Here is a 15163-nt window from a genome sequence, read left to right on the forward strand (position 1 = left end):
TTTTATTTTTTGAAGCCACGAGTATGGTCAGATCATTAAATCAAACTACATTTATCTCATGAAATGTGATCTTTGGAACATACTAAACACTTGGTCTTAAAATGTAAACAAAAATAGACAGATCCTTTCATTCCATATTTCTTATAATTAATTATTAAAAAAAAAAGGAAGAAAAAATTAGTATATAAATCTCTCATTTTTTTTAAGTTGAAAAAGAGGTGATTAATAAATAATCTTATTCTTAATTTTTAAAAAGACTAATTATCATACTCGAGTCATAAATATGCGACTTGCCATTCTGAACAAGAGCCCCTTGTATCTCATAATGTCTTAAAATAATAATAATAAATAAATAAATAAACAAAATAAACACACGCACAACATTCCTTCACCAAAATGAACGGTACAAAGTCATTCAATTTAATTAGTGCTGAACAACTAGAAAGCAGCACTAGCTTCACTCTTTCTCAAGTCCCAAGTTCATTCACACACGCTATCACCTCCATTAGTGCCAAATCTTGAACCTCTACAAGTATCCTCAAAGAACATCCTAATTCCTAACATAGTAACATGGTGATCAAAAACCTTTACTACTTCGTTTCTTTAATTCTTGTCTCTCTTGTCTCTCTTGTCTCCTTCTCAACTTCTTTCACTCCCTTAGACAACTACCTCCTCAACTGTGGCTCAACTACCAACACTTCCCTCTATAACCGCCCCTTTCTCGCAGATTCAACCAAGCCCGGTTCGGCTTTTCTCACAGCAGACCGTTCCATTGCACTCAAGAACCAAAACCCACCTCCAAACTCATCCAATTTGTACCATACAGCTAGAGTTTTCACCACCAGGTCAGCTTACAAGTTCAACATCAAGGGAAATGGGACTTATTTGGTACGTTTGCATTTCTCACCCTTTGTAGCTCAAGGTTTTGATCTTACTTCTGCAAAGTTTAGTGTTTCGGTTAATGGGGTTTTGCTTCTGATAAGCTCACATTTGGATTATAGTAACAACAATAATAACACAGTCCTTAAAGAGTATATATTAGAAATAGATGGAAATATGGTTGATGTTGTGTTCACTCCTTTAACTGATTCGAGTTTCGGGTTTGTCAATGCAATCGAAGTTTTTTCAGCTCCTAAAGACTTTATAATTGATGTGGGAATTAGGTTAATTAGTGCTGTTGGAATTACAGATTTCAAGAAACTTTCATCACAGGTTTTAGAGACTATTCACAGGATTAATGTTGGAGGTCCAAAATTGACCCCTTTTAATGATACCCTATGGAGAACTTGGATCCCTGATGATGATTATCTTGCTTTGAAATCTGCTGCAAAGCATGTGAGCACCACTCACCCGCCGAATTATCAGCCTGGAGGTGCAAGTCAAGAGATTGGGCCTGATGCTGTGTATATGACTGCCCAAGAAATGAATAGGGATAACACAAATTTGGATTCAGGGTTTAACATCACTTGGAATTTTCCAGTGGGTTCAGGTGGTGCTCAATACTTTGTTCGATTGCATTTTTGTGATATTGTTAGTCGTGCACTTAACTTGCTGTACTTCAATGTATATCTCAATGGGTACCTTGCTTATGAGGATCTTGATTTGTCAGTACTGACATCCCATGTGCTTGCATCTCCGTTCTATATGGATTTTGTTGTGGATTCAGATGATTCAGGGGTTGTGCGAGTAAGTGTTGGTCCTTCTGTTGTGAGTACTACTTCGAGAATGAATGCTATATTGAATGGGGCAGAAATTATGAAAATGGTGAATATTGAGAGGTCACATATGGACTCCAAGAAGACTATTTGGGTTTTTGTGGGTTCAATTGTTGGTGGTATTGTTGGTCTATGTGTAGTGGTAGTGTTACTTGCAGTGCTGCTTGCCATGAAATGCAGAAGGAAGAAACCAAAGCCAAGACGTGCAGAAAGTGCGGCTTGGACACCTTTACGTGTGTATGGAGGCAGTTCACACAGTAGAATGTCTGATGTGACAGCCTATGGATCTCCTGGACCAAATGGATATCTTGCATTGAGAATCCCTTTTGCTGATATTCAATCGGCAACAAACAATTTTGACCAGAATCTGATTATAGGTTCTGGTGGATTTGGAACGGTTTACAAAGGAGTTCTTAGAGACAATATAAAGGTTGCAGTGAAGAGAGGTGAGCCAGGATCCAGGCAGGGCCTTCCAGAATTCCAGACTGAAATAACAGTTCTGTCCAAAATTCGTCACCGCCATCTTGTTTCTCTTGTTGGGTATTGTGAAGAACAGTCAGAAATGATATTAGTGTATGAATATATGGAAAAAGGGCCTTTGAAAAATCATTTGTATGGTTCAGGGATTCCACCTTTGTCCTGGAAGCAGCGTCTTCAAATATGCATTGGCTCAGCAAGAGGTCTTCACTACCTTCATACAGGCTCAACACAAGGAGTCATCCATCGTGACATTAAATCAACCAATATTTTGCTTGATGAGAATTATGTGGCCAAGGTTGCTGACTTTGGTCTTTCAAAAGCTGGTCCATGTCTCAATGAAACCCATGTAAGTACTGGTGTAAAAGGTAGTTTTGGGTATCTCGATCCTGAGTATTTCCGGAGACAGCAGCTTACAGATAAGTCAGATGTTTATTCATTTGGGGTTGTGCTTTTTGAGGTTCTTTGTGCTAGACCTGCGGTTGACCCATTGCTTACTAGGGAACAGGTGAATTTAGCTGAATGGGCAATGCAATGGCATAAGAAGGGCATGCTCGAGAAAATAATTGACCCTCATCTTGTTGGGCAGATTAAACCAAGCTCTTTGAAGAAATTTGCAGAAACAGCAGAGAAATGTTTAGCTGATTATGGTGTTGATAGGCCAACTATGGGTGATGTGTTATGGAATCTGGAATGTGCACTTCAGCTTCAGGAAACCAGACAACAAAGAGAACCACATGAAGATGATAATATTGATGTGCCAGTGCTTCCGACACCTGGAATTGATACCTGTGCTCCTTCTATTAACATAAGGACAGAGGGAGAAGATGGTGATCCAACTTCAGACATGTCTACAACCAAACTATTTTCCCAGTTGATAACTAATGAAGGCCGATAGCTTTAGTCTCCTCCAATTATAGTCCCTAAAATATAAGTGACCTCAAGGTAGGTTATTTAATTGTTAGAACTGCCACTGAAAAACATATTATAGGTATCAATCTAAACTTCTAAAGTTCTTCTCGTCCCACTTTTTCTCATATTTTCTTTTAAGTTGCAAGTGAATCTATATTTTATTTTGATTTTGTTAAGTCAAATCCATGAGAGGAATAGTTTAAAGGCTTCTTAATTTGACTTGGTTAAGTTATTTGAGTTTTCTTGATGTAGAAGAAAAGTTTGTTCCTGATCAAAGAAGTAACGTTATGTTCCTTTTCTCCCAAAAAAGGTGTTCATTGTCCACTCAGGAATGTTTATTAAAGTTTTATATATAGGAAGTATTCTAAAGGGTTTGGTGGAGTAACTTTGTGAAAGTTAGAAGATAAACCTACGTCTAATGAGAGAGCTCGAGGCCAAGCTTTGTCTAATATATTAGTGCACATTTGGGTGAACTGAGATTTGTGTTAGTATGTGTTTGTAAGTTTATGAGAGTTTATATGTGGTTGTAATTCCTATATTTATAGTAGATTTATAGTTGGTATTGCCTATAGATGTAAGCATAGAACTTGTAAATTTTGTGTGCCGTGATGTTTGTTATTTTACTATTTTGTGTCTTTTTTTCAATTGATTTTCTCATGGAATAAAACGGGTTTCTTTAGCTGTAGATTATTTGATCTGGGCCTTCAAGAAAATGTATTCTTTCTATATATAGTTGTTTTCTCATTGTATACTAAATAGATACAACAGCAGCAACTTATAATCTACTTTTTGTCTATATAGAGAGTTACTTTTTGGCCATTAAATTTTTCTATATAAAGTTGAACCCAAGCTCCCTTTATTTACCCTCTGGGTTGTTTTGACTGTAAATCATGCATGAGGGCATGGTTGGATATTGCACAGTAATAGATAGTCATCACTTATTCTAAATTGGTCGCCATTGTATTTGATGTCACTACTTTAAAATGGAGTCACAACTTAGATGGAACCATCACAACAGTGGTGGAGACTTGAGTAATCCTATACATTAACTAGTCTAATCATTAGATTTTAAAAAAGCAAACTGAGTACTTTCCAGTGATATTTAAGACAAAGTGGTATTAGAGAGAGTTATTATAGATATTTAAGTGATATTTAAGACAAAGTGGTATGAGAGAGAGTTATTTATAATAAACATCACATTTCAACCATCAGTGTCATGGTCAAATCATCATCAAATACTATGTTGAGTTTTGTATTAAATGGAATAGTTGTGATAAACATACAAGTAATGCTATTTAAATATAAAGAAATGATCAATCACAAGAACCCTGCATTTTCTCAAAACCGAAAATTCTTCAATTTTGTAACTTTGTATAGGAGATAAAGAGTTGCTATTTCGGAGTTGTTAGAATAATTTTGCTCTGAGTCATGTCCTGGATATTAAAAGTTAAAACCATAAAAAGGTCAAAATTTACCGTATCAAATTGAATGTAATTTAGCCTAAACTTGTAGCTCAATTGGCACTTTTTGTTAGTGTTTAAGAAATTTTCAACAAAAATGTCTACCGTTCGAATCCTCTAAACCCAACTATATATATATATATATGCTATGAAGGCATTTTAAATTTATAGTTACAAAAATCAGGGGAAAACTGCTTATCCGGGCTCTTGTGAATTATAAGTTTGCAAGAATTTTGTATGATTTTAACATTTTTAAGATTCACTGGCCAATACTCACCCACTACCACTAGCAAACCCGTGCAAGCATCAATGCCTGAATGGGTACCTGCCGACCTGTCTTTTTTATTCGAGAAGTCAATGCATGATCATCTAACATCTAGAGATTACTAGTGGATGAGTTCCCGAAGTTCCTAAAGTCATATTAATCAACTACATGGCCCACGCATCTTCTGAGGAAAGTGAGAAGGGTACATCAAAGGCTTATTGGTGTAAGCCCGAAGCCCACCTTAAAAAGATTTTACTTCTACGAGGCCTTCATCTATTTCTCTCATTCCATATTTAAATTATTGTCTTCACAAGAAAAACTTGAGACATGATGGTATAACGGATATAAAGACTAAGAAGTGCACACGTCGTCTTATAAAGAGTTATTATAGATATTTAAGTGATATTTAAGACAAAGTGGTATGAGAGAGAGTTATTTATAATAAACATCACATTTCAACCATCAGTGTCATGGTCAAATCATCATCAAATACTATGTTGAGTTTTGTATTAAATGGAATAGTTGTGATAAACATACAAGTAATGCTATTTAAATATAAAGAAATGATCAATCACAAGAACCCTGCATTTTCTCAAAACCGAAAATTCTTCAATTTTGTAACTTTGTATAGGAGATAAAGAGTTGCTATTTCGGAGTTGTTAGAATAATTTTGCTCTGAGTCATGTCCTGGATATTAAAAGTTAAAACCATAAAAAGGTCAAAATTTACCGTATCAAATTGAATGTAATTTAGCCTAAACTTGTAGCTCAATTGGCACTTTTTGTTAGTGTTTAAGAAATTTTCAACAAAAATGTCTACCGTTCGAATCCTCTAAACCCAACTATATATATATATATATGCTATGAAGGCATTTTAAATTTATAGTTACAAAAATCAGGGGAAAACTGCTTATCCGGGCTCTTGTGAATTATAAGTTTGCAAGAATTTTGTATGATTTTAACATTTTTAAGATTCACTGGCCAATACTCACCCACTACCACTAGCAAACCCGTGCAAGCATCAATGCCTGAATGGGTACCTGCCGACCTGTCTTTTTTATTCGAGAAGTCAATGCATGATCATCTAACATCTAGAGATTACTAGTGGATGAGTTCCCGAAGTTCCTAAAGTCATATTAATCAACTACATGGCCCACGCATCTTCTGAGGAAAATGAGAAGGGTACATCAAAGGCTTATTGGTGTAAGCCCGAAGCCCACCTTAAAAAGATTTTACTTCTACGAGGCCTTCATCTATTTCTCTCATTCCATATTTAAATTATTGTCTTCACAAGAAAAACTTGAGACATGATGGTATAACGGATATAAAGACTAAGAAGTGCACACGTCGTCTTATAAAGGAGAGGGGCAAGGATGACGAAAAAGTATCTCATGAGACGGTCTTTATGATACTTCTCTTTCACAATAAGTGAGGCTCACATGTGTGAAATCCACATATATTATGAAAAAAATATCTAAAAAAATATCTAATAAAGACCGTCTCATAACATAATTTTTCGGAAAAAGAGACAAAACGAAGAAGTAAGAAAAAATTAGTACTTTATTTATAACTACATATTCTGGAAGTTCAAAACTTCCAGCAATTTTTGTTTTATTTGAACCAAACCTATGAAGAAAGAAGTAGGAGGATTAGATCCGCAACCTTAGTCCTCATTTATGGGCCAAACCATGGGGAAAGTCAACACTCCTTGGCACATCTAAGAAAATGATTAAGGGGAATGCATTTACACAATACAACCTGAGTGCTCGTGCTGAGAAAATCTAAAGTCTAAAAATAAGGAGCACCTAGACCAAGTTTGATAGTGTAAGTTTAAGAAAATTCAGACCTCCTAACACTAATGTGGAAACTGAGTTAGATTGGTAAGAGTCAATTCTAAATGCAGGAGCTGTTTCAAACTACATCGCTCTTACTAAATCACATGAAAAAGATACATGTGGTCAATAGATATGAACGTTAGGTGGATGGTTACTAATGCTTTAATATGCACTAAATAATGCTTTAATATGAACTAAATTAAGTTACAAAAGAATTGGTACGCATTATCTTGTGTAAAACCTTAAGAATTACAAAGTTTACACTATTTCAAATTTATTGCATGCATTTGACTCTTGCCTAACTTTTTGGAGCCTATGCCTGTAAATAAAATAAATTATTTATTTGCTTACAATAAGTGGAGAGATATTTGAATTCAGGTTTACAAAATGGACATTCTCCAAAAAAAAACACAAAACAAAAAAACAAAAATAAAGTTTACCCAATGAAGAGAATTTGGTTATGTCAATGAATTACAATACTCTTGACTCGTAAATAATCTAACTTACCGTACCCTTTGTAGAAATCATGGTGAAACTAATGGCTATTTGTTCTTTAGTTGCTCTTTTGATGAAAGGATAACATAAGGACTATGTGACATGTATACATTTGCCATTAAAATAAACAGGGATCGAACCTAACTCACTTATTCAATGGATGAATCAAAACCATATGTGCAAATCCTTTCATGAGTTGGTATGCAAATGAATTCTGGTTGTTGTTGTCTATTTAAGGAATGAAAACAACCAGAAACTACGATAGTCAAACTCAATCATAATCATTTCGTTAGTTAAGTGACTAGTGGCCCATTGGGTTGAACAAATTATCAGTTTTGGGTTGGGACCTTTTTTGTTTTAGGTCTTATAAATAAAATGGTTTCATTCATTTAATTAAACGCATTATTCAGTGTACGACTACAATTTATATAATTGGGTCTAATGGTTCAATTTCATAAAAAATAAATATCAAAATACAAAAATAAATCAAACTAAAAAAATTAAAACTATAGGAGCATGGTTTACAGTCCAAGCCCAATATGTATAGGATCGTGGGTCAATGAGCCCAATACAATAAATTTGTAGAGAGTGGGTCAAAGAACTAGGTTCTAATGAATTTCATAATGGCTAGGATGGGTTTAAAAGACTATCATGTAATAACAAAATGCATAAGGTTGGGTGAATGTATTGTCAGAGGAGGCAAATCTTTGTATAAATTAATGGAACTGATTACAAGTGTAGCTCTAGTTGCTACAGTGTTCTTTTTCTATTTCTCCAATCCCCTTTCCTTCAGGGGTCTTTTACATTATATATCCCCTTCCTAATGATCTTGACCCTCCATTTGTCAATCGTTCACACTACTACTCGAATGTCCGTCCCATCAGACAACCCTTCTGGCTCTCTGTTAGTTGCGGTAGCTAAGGAAGCACTGTTCAGGGGTCTTCTCTACATAAATACGGCCAGAAAAATAATTGTCATACATTTAATGCAGGGGTAGCAACCTTTCCTTAGATATTTTCAGACTCCCTTCCTATTTATGTGTTCATGAGGCACGCCATTAACACTGGGGCTTTCATGGAGGTCATTTTCGTCGTTGAGATGCGTGTCTGGGCTATATATTCTATAGCTGAGGAGTAATTTCTCCTCGGACTACCTTCTTCTCATTTCTTACTCATATTCTAGGCCTATACCCCTACAAAAACGATACCCCAAAATCAAATTAAATCAAACTTGCTAATTTATATAATTTTAAAAAATATTAATAGTGCAAGTTGGGTTGTGTTAATTGGTTTAAAAATTACGCCAACTTGATCTAACTCAAGCTTTAAAAAAAATTAGAACCCAACCCAATGTATCAACCCACAAACAAATTAACAACTTGAAATTCAACCCGAAAGGCATGGTTTACAGGACTGCAACAGCATTTGTTGAAAATTACAACAATCAACACCATCTATTTCGGCTTTCTCAGAGGGCTCTAGTTTAACTTGACATGTTTATATGATTTATTAATTAAATCCGTTGGCTTTTGGGTGCAGCAATTCTAGTCTGGATGACAGAGAGGAAGTGGGAGAGAGTGGCCTTTCAATCTCCACTCAAGATGTGGGCTTAAGTCACTTAAACAATTCAAGAGTAGTGCTTCATACCGCGCACACACCCAAAAATAAATAAATAAATAATGAAGAAGAAGAAGAAGAATATTTGTGACAATAATTGAGTTGACAAGCTTGTACCAGTTCTCATTTAGACTACTGTTGACATTACTTTTTTATCTATTATTAACAATTTTTAATACTAGCAAGTGTCAAATTTTTGGAATCTTAAAACAACTCATTGTGTATGTCGAAACTGCTTACATTATAACTTTATTTAAAATTTCCTTCCCCGCTTATGATAGTAACTTCTCTTTCCACCCAATCATTTTGTTAGCCAACTTCTCATTTAGATCCAAAAAAGTATTATTTTTAGATATTCCCACCAACGAAGGTAGGCCAAAATACTTTCATGTAAGTTGGTGAATAACCTGTGCCTCAAATTTAGATTTGAACTCCTCCAGAATGTCATCTAGGGTATTTTTGCTAGAGAATAAATATGTATATGCCTTGTTTAATTGTTGGCTAGAAACTTTGTCATACAAGCCAATCAATCTTAATTTGTAAAGAATCACATTCCACCAAAGATGCTTTGCAAAAGATTAAGCTATCATCTGCCCAAAAAAAAAAAAAAATGGTGAGAAATACTAAAAACTAATTGCAAATTATAGCACAACTTTTTTTGGTTTGAAACCAAATTCAGAGAGAAATAATACTTACACCATTGTAGACAAAGTATAGCATATCGAAGCGATTCAAAAAAAAAAAAAATCAATTCCTCTCAAAATTGAAGCGAAAATGGAAAAAGTGAAAATAAGCTTTGGCTAGCTCGCCCTGCCAAAGTTCTTGAATTGAATCGTTTCATTCCTTCTTTTTTAGTCTCATCAAAAGTGAGTGTTTACATTTTAGAGTTTAGAGAGAGAGAGAGAGAGAGAGAGAGAGAGAGAGAGAGGAGCTAAGGTTAGAGTTAGGGTTAGGGTTAGGGTTAGAGTTCGAGTTCTTCATGAAGAAGAAGAAGAAGAAGAAAAAGAAGATGATGATGACGATAAAGATGAAGATGGAGGTGAGAGTGCATATATACAATGTGAAGAAAAGTGGATCAGACAAGACTAATAGTACCATTCTTCAGATTAACAAGATCTTCAAACATGGTGATGGCCTTTGTGGATATTTCTAGAGTGTTTTTTATTTTGTTATGTGTGATTATTGCATAACATGTTAGATAAATCCACAAGTTCAATCTTTGTATATATGTATGCACGTATTGATTTTGATTGATTTTGCAGTGATCTAGGGTATTGCTTTGCTTGAGGTATGCATAGGTGTGATTTTTCAAACCATGAGTTCAATTCAATACATATATAAGAAGGAGTTTTTGTTCATTGTTTTGGTATGTGTTTTTAATTAGTTCTTCAGAGTATGCGTAATTAGAAAAGGAATTTTTGCAATATGCAAATCTTGAGGGACAGCTAGGGGCGGCTCCATGACCAGCCCAGGGAGTTCAAATGAACCCCCTGACTTGGTCCCAAAATAAAAATTATATATTATTTATTTTTCGATCCCACAATAAAAATTTTGAACACCCTTACCTTAAATTTTTTTGTTAAGTCCAATTGAAATAAGCTTGAATATGATCCTTAGTTTTTCTCTGTGTCCAATCAAGTAGTTTAATAAGTGCTCTACACATTTTCAAGTCCAATTAATATTTAACTACTTACTCTAATTCAAAGAGATTGGCCGAGTTTTAACCATACACTTCAAAAGCAAAACCTTATTACTAGAGTATTACTTTTCTTAGTTTCACGCTTACTCTCTGTTCAAAGTATGTAGTTAAATGATTAAATTTACTATATCCCAATAGTTTAAGCATTTAGGACAATCGGTAATTTAACACTCTCAACCCTACTCAGGTGTGTTACTATTCTTATTTATTATATTTTTTTTATTCAATTGATATAACTTATAAATATAATAAGTTATTATTAATTTGTTAAAAATGTATGATTAGTTATTTAATTCTATTTGTTTATGCGTTTAATGATTGTTGTCTTAAAGATCTTTAAACTGTTAAAAACTTTTTAGACTATTGTACAATATAGTTGTATTATATATAACATGGAAGTTGTATATACAAAAAAAAAAATATATATATATAATTTTTTTTTTTTTTTTTTTGATGGAAAGAAAATTTTTATTGAACAGAGAAACAAAAAAAAAAAAAAACAAAAGTTAGCTTAGCCTTTCTTTCCTAATTACATAAGCAAAACAAGGGGGACAGCTACCCCAATCAAAAGAGCCAAAAAAATTACAAACTAGAGACCATTTAGCTAAGGAGTGAGCTGCCATATTAGCTAGCCTAGGAACCCAAATGACAAACACATTAGCATAAGATACAAGAAGAGACTGCATGTCCGCAAGGATAGAAGCAATTCTCCAAGACGAGGGCACCATCAACTCATGAATAGCATCCTGACAAATCTTAGAATCTGTCTCAACAATAACCTTCTCTGCCTCCAACTTTGCAGCTAAAGATATAGCCCATGTCACAGCTTCAACCTCTCCTTGGAGAGGGAAGGTGGTTTTCACCTTTTGAGAGCAAGCAAAAACCAAATCCCCTCTCCAATCTCTAACCACCAAGGCTAAGGATGAATAATTTGGACCAATAGCTGCATCAACATTAATTTTAATAAATAGACGCCTTGGAGGGGACCAAGGCTGCAAATGATGGTTGGTAATTACAGATGTAGGAGCAACCGGTCTAGTGATTTTGAATTCCATAAATAACTTCCAAACTCTAGCTATTAATTCATCACATCTCAAGGGAAGGTTTTCAAAATGCACTTGATTTCTCAACTTCCAAATTCCATCACAAAGAATGGCCCCAAATAACAAGAGTTCATTCTTCTGACTAAGCTGGTTAGGAAATGGGGATGAACACAAAAATTGAATGAGATCCACTTCCGAAGAGAAACCAAAAGAATCCATTTTCAGCCCCCATTTACTACTAAACCACACTGCCTTAGCTACTGGACAAAGAGCAAAAAGATGAAGGGAGGTTTCAATTTCCAACCTATAGAGGGGACAGTAAACATCACCAATATCAACAAACCTGCTTAGCTTATCTTTAGTAGGCAAGTAACCTGCAGCAATCCTCCAAATCATCATTTTGTGCCTCTCATGGAGTTTAGCTTTCCAAATACAATTCCAAAAGGGGGCAAAATTATGATGTATAGATTCCCTGCAACTCCAATAAGCCGACTTAACTGACAGTTCCCCAAAGTTTGTGTAAGTCCATGCCCACTGATCTTTGTTACTTGTTGGAAAAATAGGAATTTTCAAAATAAGATCAGCTGTGGAGTTTTCAAACCACCAATATAATTTATGGACATCCCAACTAGAAAAATCAGAATTAAAAAGCTGAGAAACTAAAATAATACCATTCGGGTCGACACCATTCTTTGGAGTAGGAATGAACCCTTAAAGATCTGGCACCCATGGATCCTCCCAAATTTTTATGGAATTACCATCCCCCTCCAACATGCATGCTGCCTTAGATATGAGAAGCTTAACACCTGACAAACCTTTCCAGACCCGAGATGCCGAACCCAAGAAGCAGTGATTTAACCAATTGTGTCTCACCTTATATTTTGCCTTTAAAACATTAACACACTGACAGTTCTTACCCAACAAAAGCCACCAAGCTAACTTGGAAAGAATGGCTTGATTGAAATCCCAAAAGTTCCTAAAACCCAAACCACCTGCCTTCTAAGATCTACAAAGAGTAGACCAAGTAATAGGAGTCCAGAAATGACATGACTCCGTTTTGGGGTTCCACTAGAATTTACAGACTGTTGAATCTAATTGATCGCATAACTTCTTGGGGAATTGCAAGACAGCCATAGTGTATGTCGAAATAGATTGCGCCACAGATTTAATTAAAGTTGCTCTCCCTGCCCAAGATAGGTTCCTGCCCTTCCAGCTACTTAACTTGCTCTCAATTCTTTCTTTCACCAACTTGAGATCATTAGACCTGTTCTTGGATAAAAACAGGGGAACTCCGAGATATGTGGTACTTTGAGGAAGGGAATTAAGACCCCAGCGGCATTTTACTTGACGCAAAAAATTAATACTGACTCCTTTTGATGGGAAAACACCAAGGTTTTCTATGCTTATAAGCTGGCCAGACCAAGAGCAATACTTTTCCAAACATTTTTTTAGGCTAACTAGTTCAGAATGCTTTGCTTTACAGAAAAAGATCATATCATCAACATAACAAAGTCTAGAAATGGCTGGAGCTGTGCTGGCCACTTTAAATGCTGAGATATTTTTCTGATCAACTTCTCTGTTAATAAGTCTCATAAGAACCTCGCTTCCAAGAATGAAAAGATAAGGCGACAGTGGATCACCTTGCCTTAGGCCACGGCTAGGATTAAAGCTTTGACATATTCCTCCATTTAGTAAAAGAAAGTATTGAACTGTGGACATGCACTGAAAAATGAGGCTGGAGAATTTTTCATTGAAGCCCAAAGCCTTGAGAACCTTCATAATAAAGCTCCATTCCATTCTATCATATGCCTTTTGAAAATCTAGCTTCACCCCTAAAAAGCCCTTCCTTTTTCTAGTCTGCTTGAAGCTGTGAACTATCTCTTGAGCAGGCACCACATTTTCAGTAATACTTCTATTAGGGACAAAAGCTACTTGAGCAGGATCCACTAGCTTATTTAGTAGAGGTCTTATCCTATTCACCAAAAGTTTGGATATTACCTTATAGCAAACATTACAAAGGCCTATAGGACGAAAATGATTGAAATTGCAAGCTCCTGGTTTCTTTGGAATAAGTGAAATCAACGTCTGATTAAGATTCCTTAAAAGCCAGCCATCTCGGAAAAAACTTTGAACTGCAAGCACCACTTGATCACCTACAATATCCCAGTAGTGCTTATAAAACAAAGCTGGGAAACCATCCGAACCGGGAGCCTTTAAAGACTTCAAACCAAAAACCACCTTTCTAATTTCTTCCCCAGAAGGAATACTGCAAAGCTCTCAATTTTCTTCCTCAGATATGCAAGGGGCAATTAAATTCTCCAGGTCTCTAGGAACTTAAGGATCGCTTGATCGATACAAAGACTTAAAATTTTCCTCAAAATAACTCTGAATGTCAGACCTGCTATTTATCCAGGATCCATCCTCCAATTTGATTTCCTCAATGCAATTCCTTCTCCTTCGAACAAGAGTGGAAAGATGAAAGAATCTCGAGTTTCAATCACCCTCTGTCAACCATAATTCTCTAGACTTTTGCTTCAACCTCAGCTCATCCCGTAACAACCAATCTTCCAGTTCAAGACTAAGAGCAGCTTCCAACTCTAAATTTTCTTTTGTGGGGGGTTTTAGTTGAATTTCAGCAATGTTAGCTTGAAGCGACTTAATTCTCTCCCTAACAATGCCAAAAACCTCCCTATTCCATTTCTTTAAATCCTTCTTCGTCCTTTCCAGCTTATTTGCAAGATGGAACCCATGAGATCCCTCTACTTCAAATTGCCAAGCATTATCAACTACAGCTTTACTACTTTCTTCCTTCGTCCACATTGCTTCAAATTTGAAGGGGCGATTCAAAGTTTCAGATTGAAAATAAGTATCCAGCAGAATAGGGTTATGATCAGAGTTAGAATTACACAAGTGCTTGACTCCGGCTTTGGGGAAAAGTAATTGCCATTCTTGATTACAAAGACACTGATCAAGCCTCTCCCTAATATTTGCCAACCCCTCACGTCTATTAGACCAAGTGAAAGAAGGTCCAGTAAAGCCAAGATCAATAGCACCAGTGTTAGTCATGAAGTCTTTAAGGCAATTATCAGAGCTACCAGAGAAAGATCGACCCCCCTTTTTCTCATCTATTCTTTTTATACAGTTTAGGTCCCAATGATTACCCAAGGCCCAAAAAAGGAGAGCACCATATTCTCTATCATCCTCCAAAAATTCCTTTTTTTATTCCCCTTGCAAGGCCCATAAACAGCAAATAATAACCAAGGAGTATTAGGAGGATCAGAATAAATAAATGCAGCAATCGGATTTATGTCTGAACAAACCACTTCTAAATCAACACCTAGCCTCCAAAACAAGGCTAAACCACCAGAACGCCCACTAGGCTCCACACAATGAAAATCAACAAATTTCAAATTAGAACTTATCTTACCTATTCTTGGAGTTTTTGATTTAGTTTCCGACAGGAAGACTACCTCCGAATTAGACTCGTGGATCAGCTCCCTGATGGCTCTAACTGTCGGGGCTCTACCAGCACCCTCACAGTTCCATGCAAAGGTCCTCATGGTGACCTTGGGGGCATGATAAGGCCCGCCTCCTCGGCCATCTGAAGAGAGTTGACAATGTTATCTTCATCCTTCTGTACTAAAGAA

At 35.8% G+C, this 15163-nt stretch overlaps 1 protein-coding gene across 1 annotated transcript; it reads left to right on the forward strand.

Moving 5' to 3' along the window:
• The first annotated feature begins 422 nt into the window (after positions 1-422).
• Positions 423-3341, forward strand: LOC112011900 (probable receptor-like protein kinase At5g24010). The gene has a single exon (XM_024044246.2). The coding sequence runs from the start codon at positions 571-573 to the stop codon at positions 3088-3090; it is 2520 nt and encodes an 839-aa protein (XP_023900014.2). The 5' UTR covers positions 423-570; the 3' UTR covers positions 3091-3341.
• Positions 3342-15163: the final 11822 nt, after the last annotated feature.

The sequence above is a fragment of the Quercus suber genome, unplaced genomic scaffold, assembly GCF_002906115.3.
Source record: "Quercus suber isolate HL8 unplaced genomic scaffold, Cork oak 2.0 scaffold_117, whole genome shotgun sequence".
In the NCBI taxonomy this organism is placed as follows: domain Eukaryota; kingdom Viridiplantae; phylum Streptophyta; class Magnoliopsida; order Fagales; family Fagaceae; genus Quercus; species Quercus suber.

What these genes read in the sequence shown, in the direction of transcription:
- LOC112011900 (XM_024044246.2), top strand. Translation starts at nt 571, where the DNA reads ATGGTGATCAAAAACCTTTACTACTTCGTTTCTTTAATTCTTGTCTCT.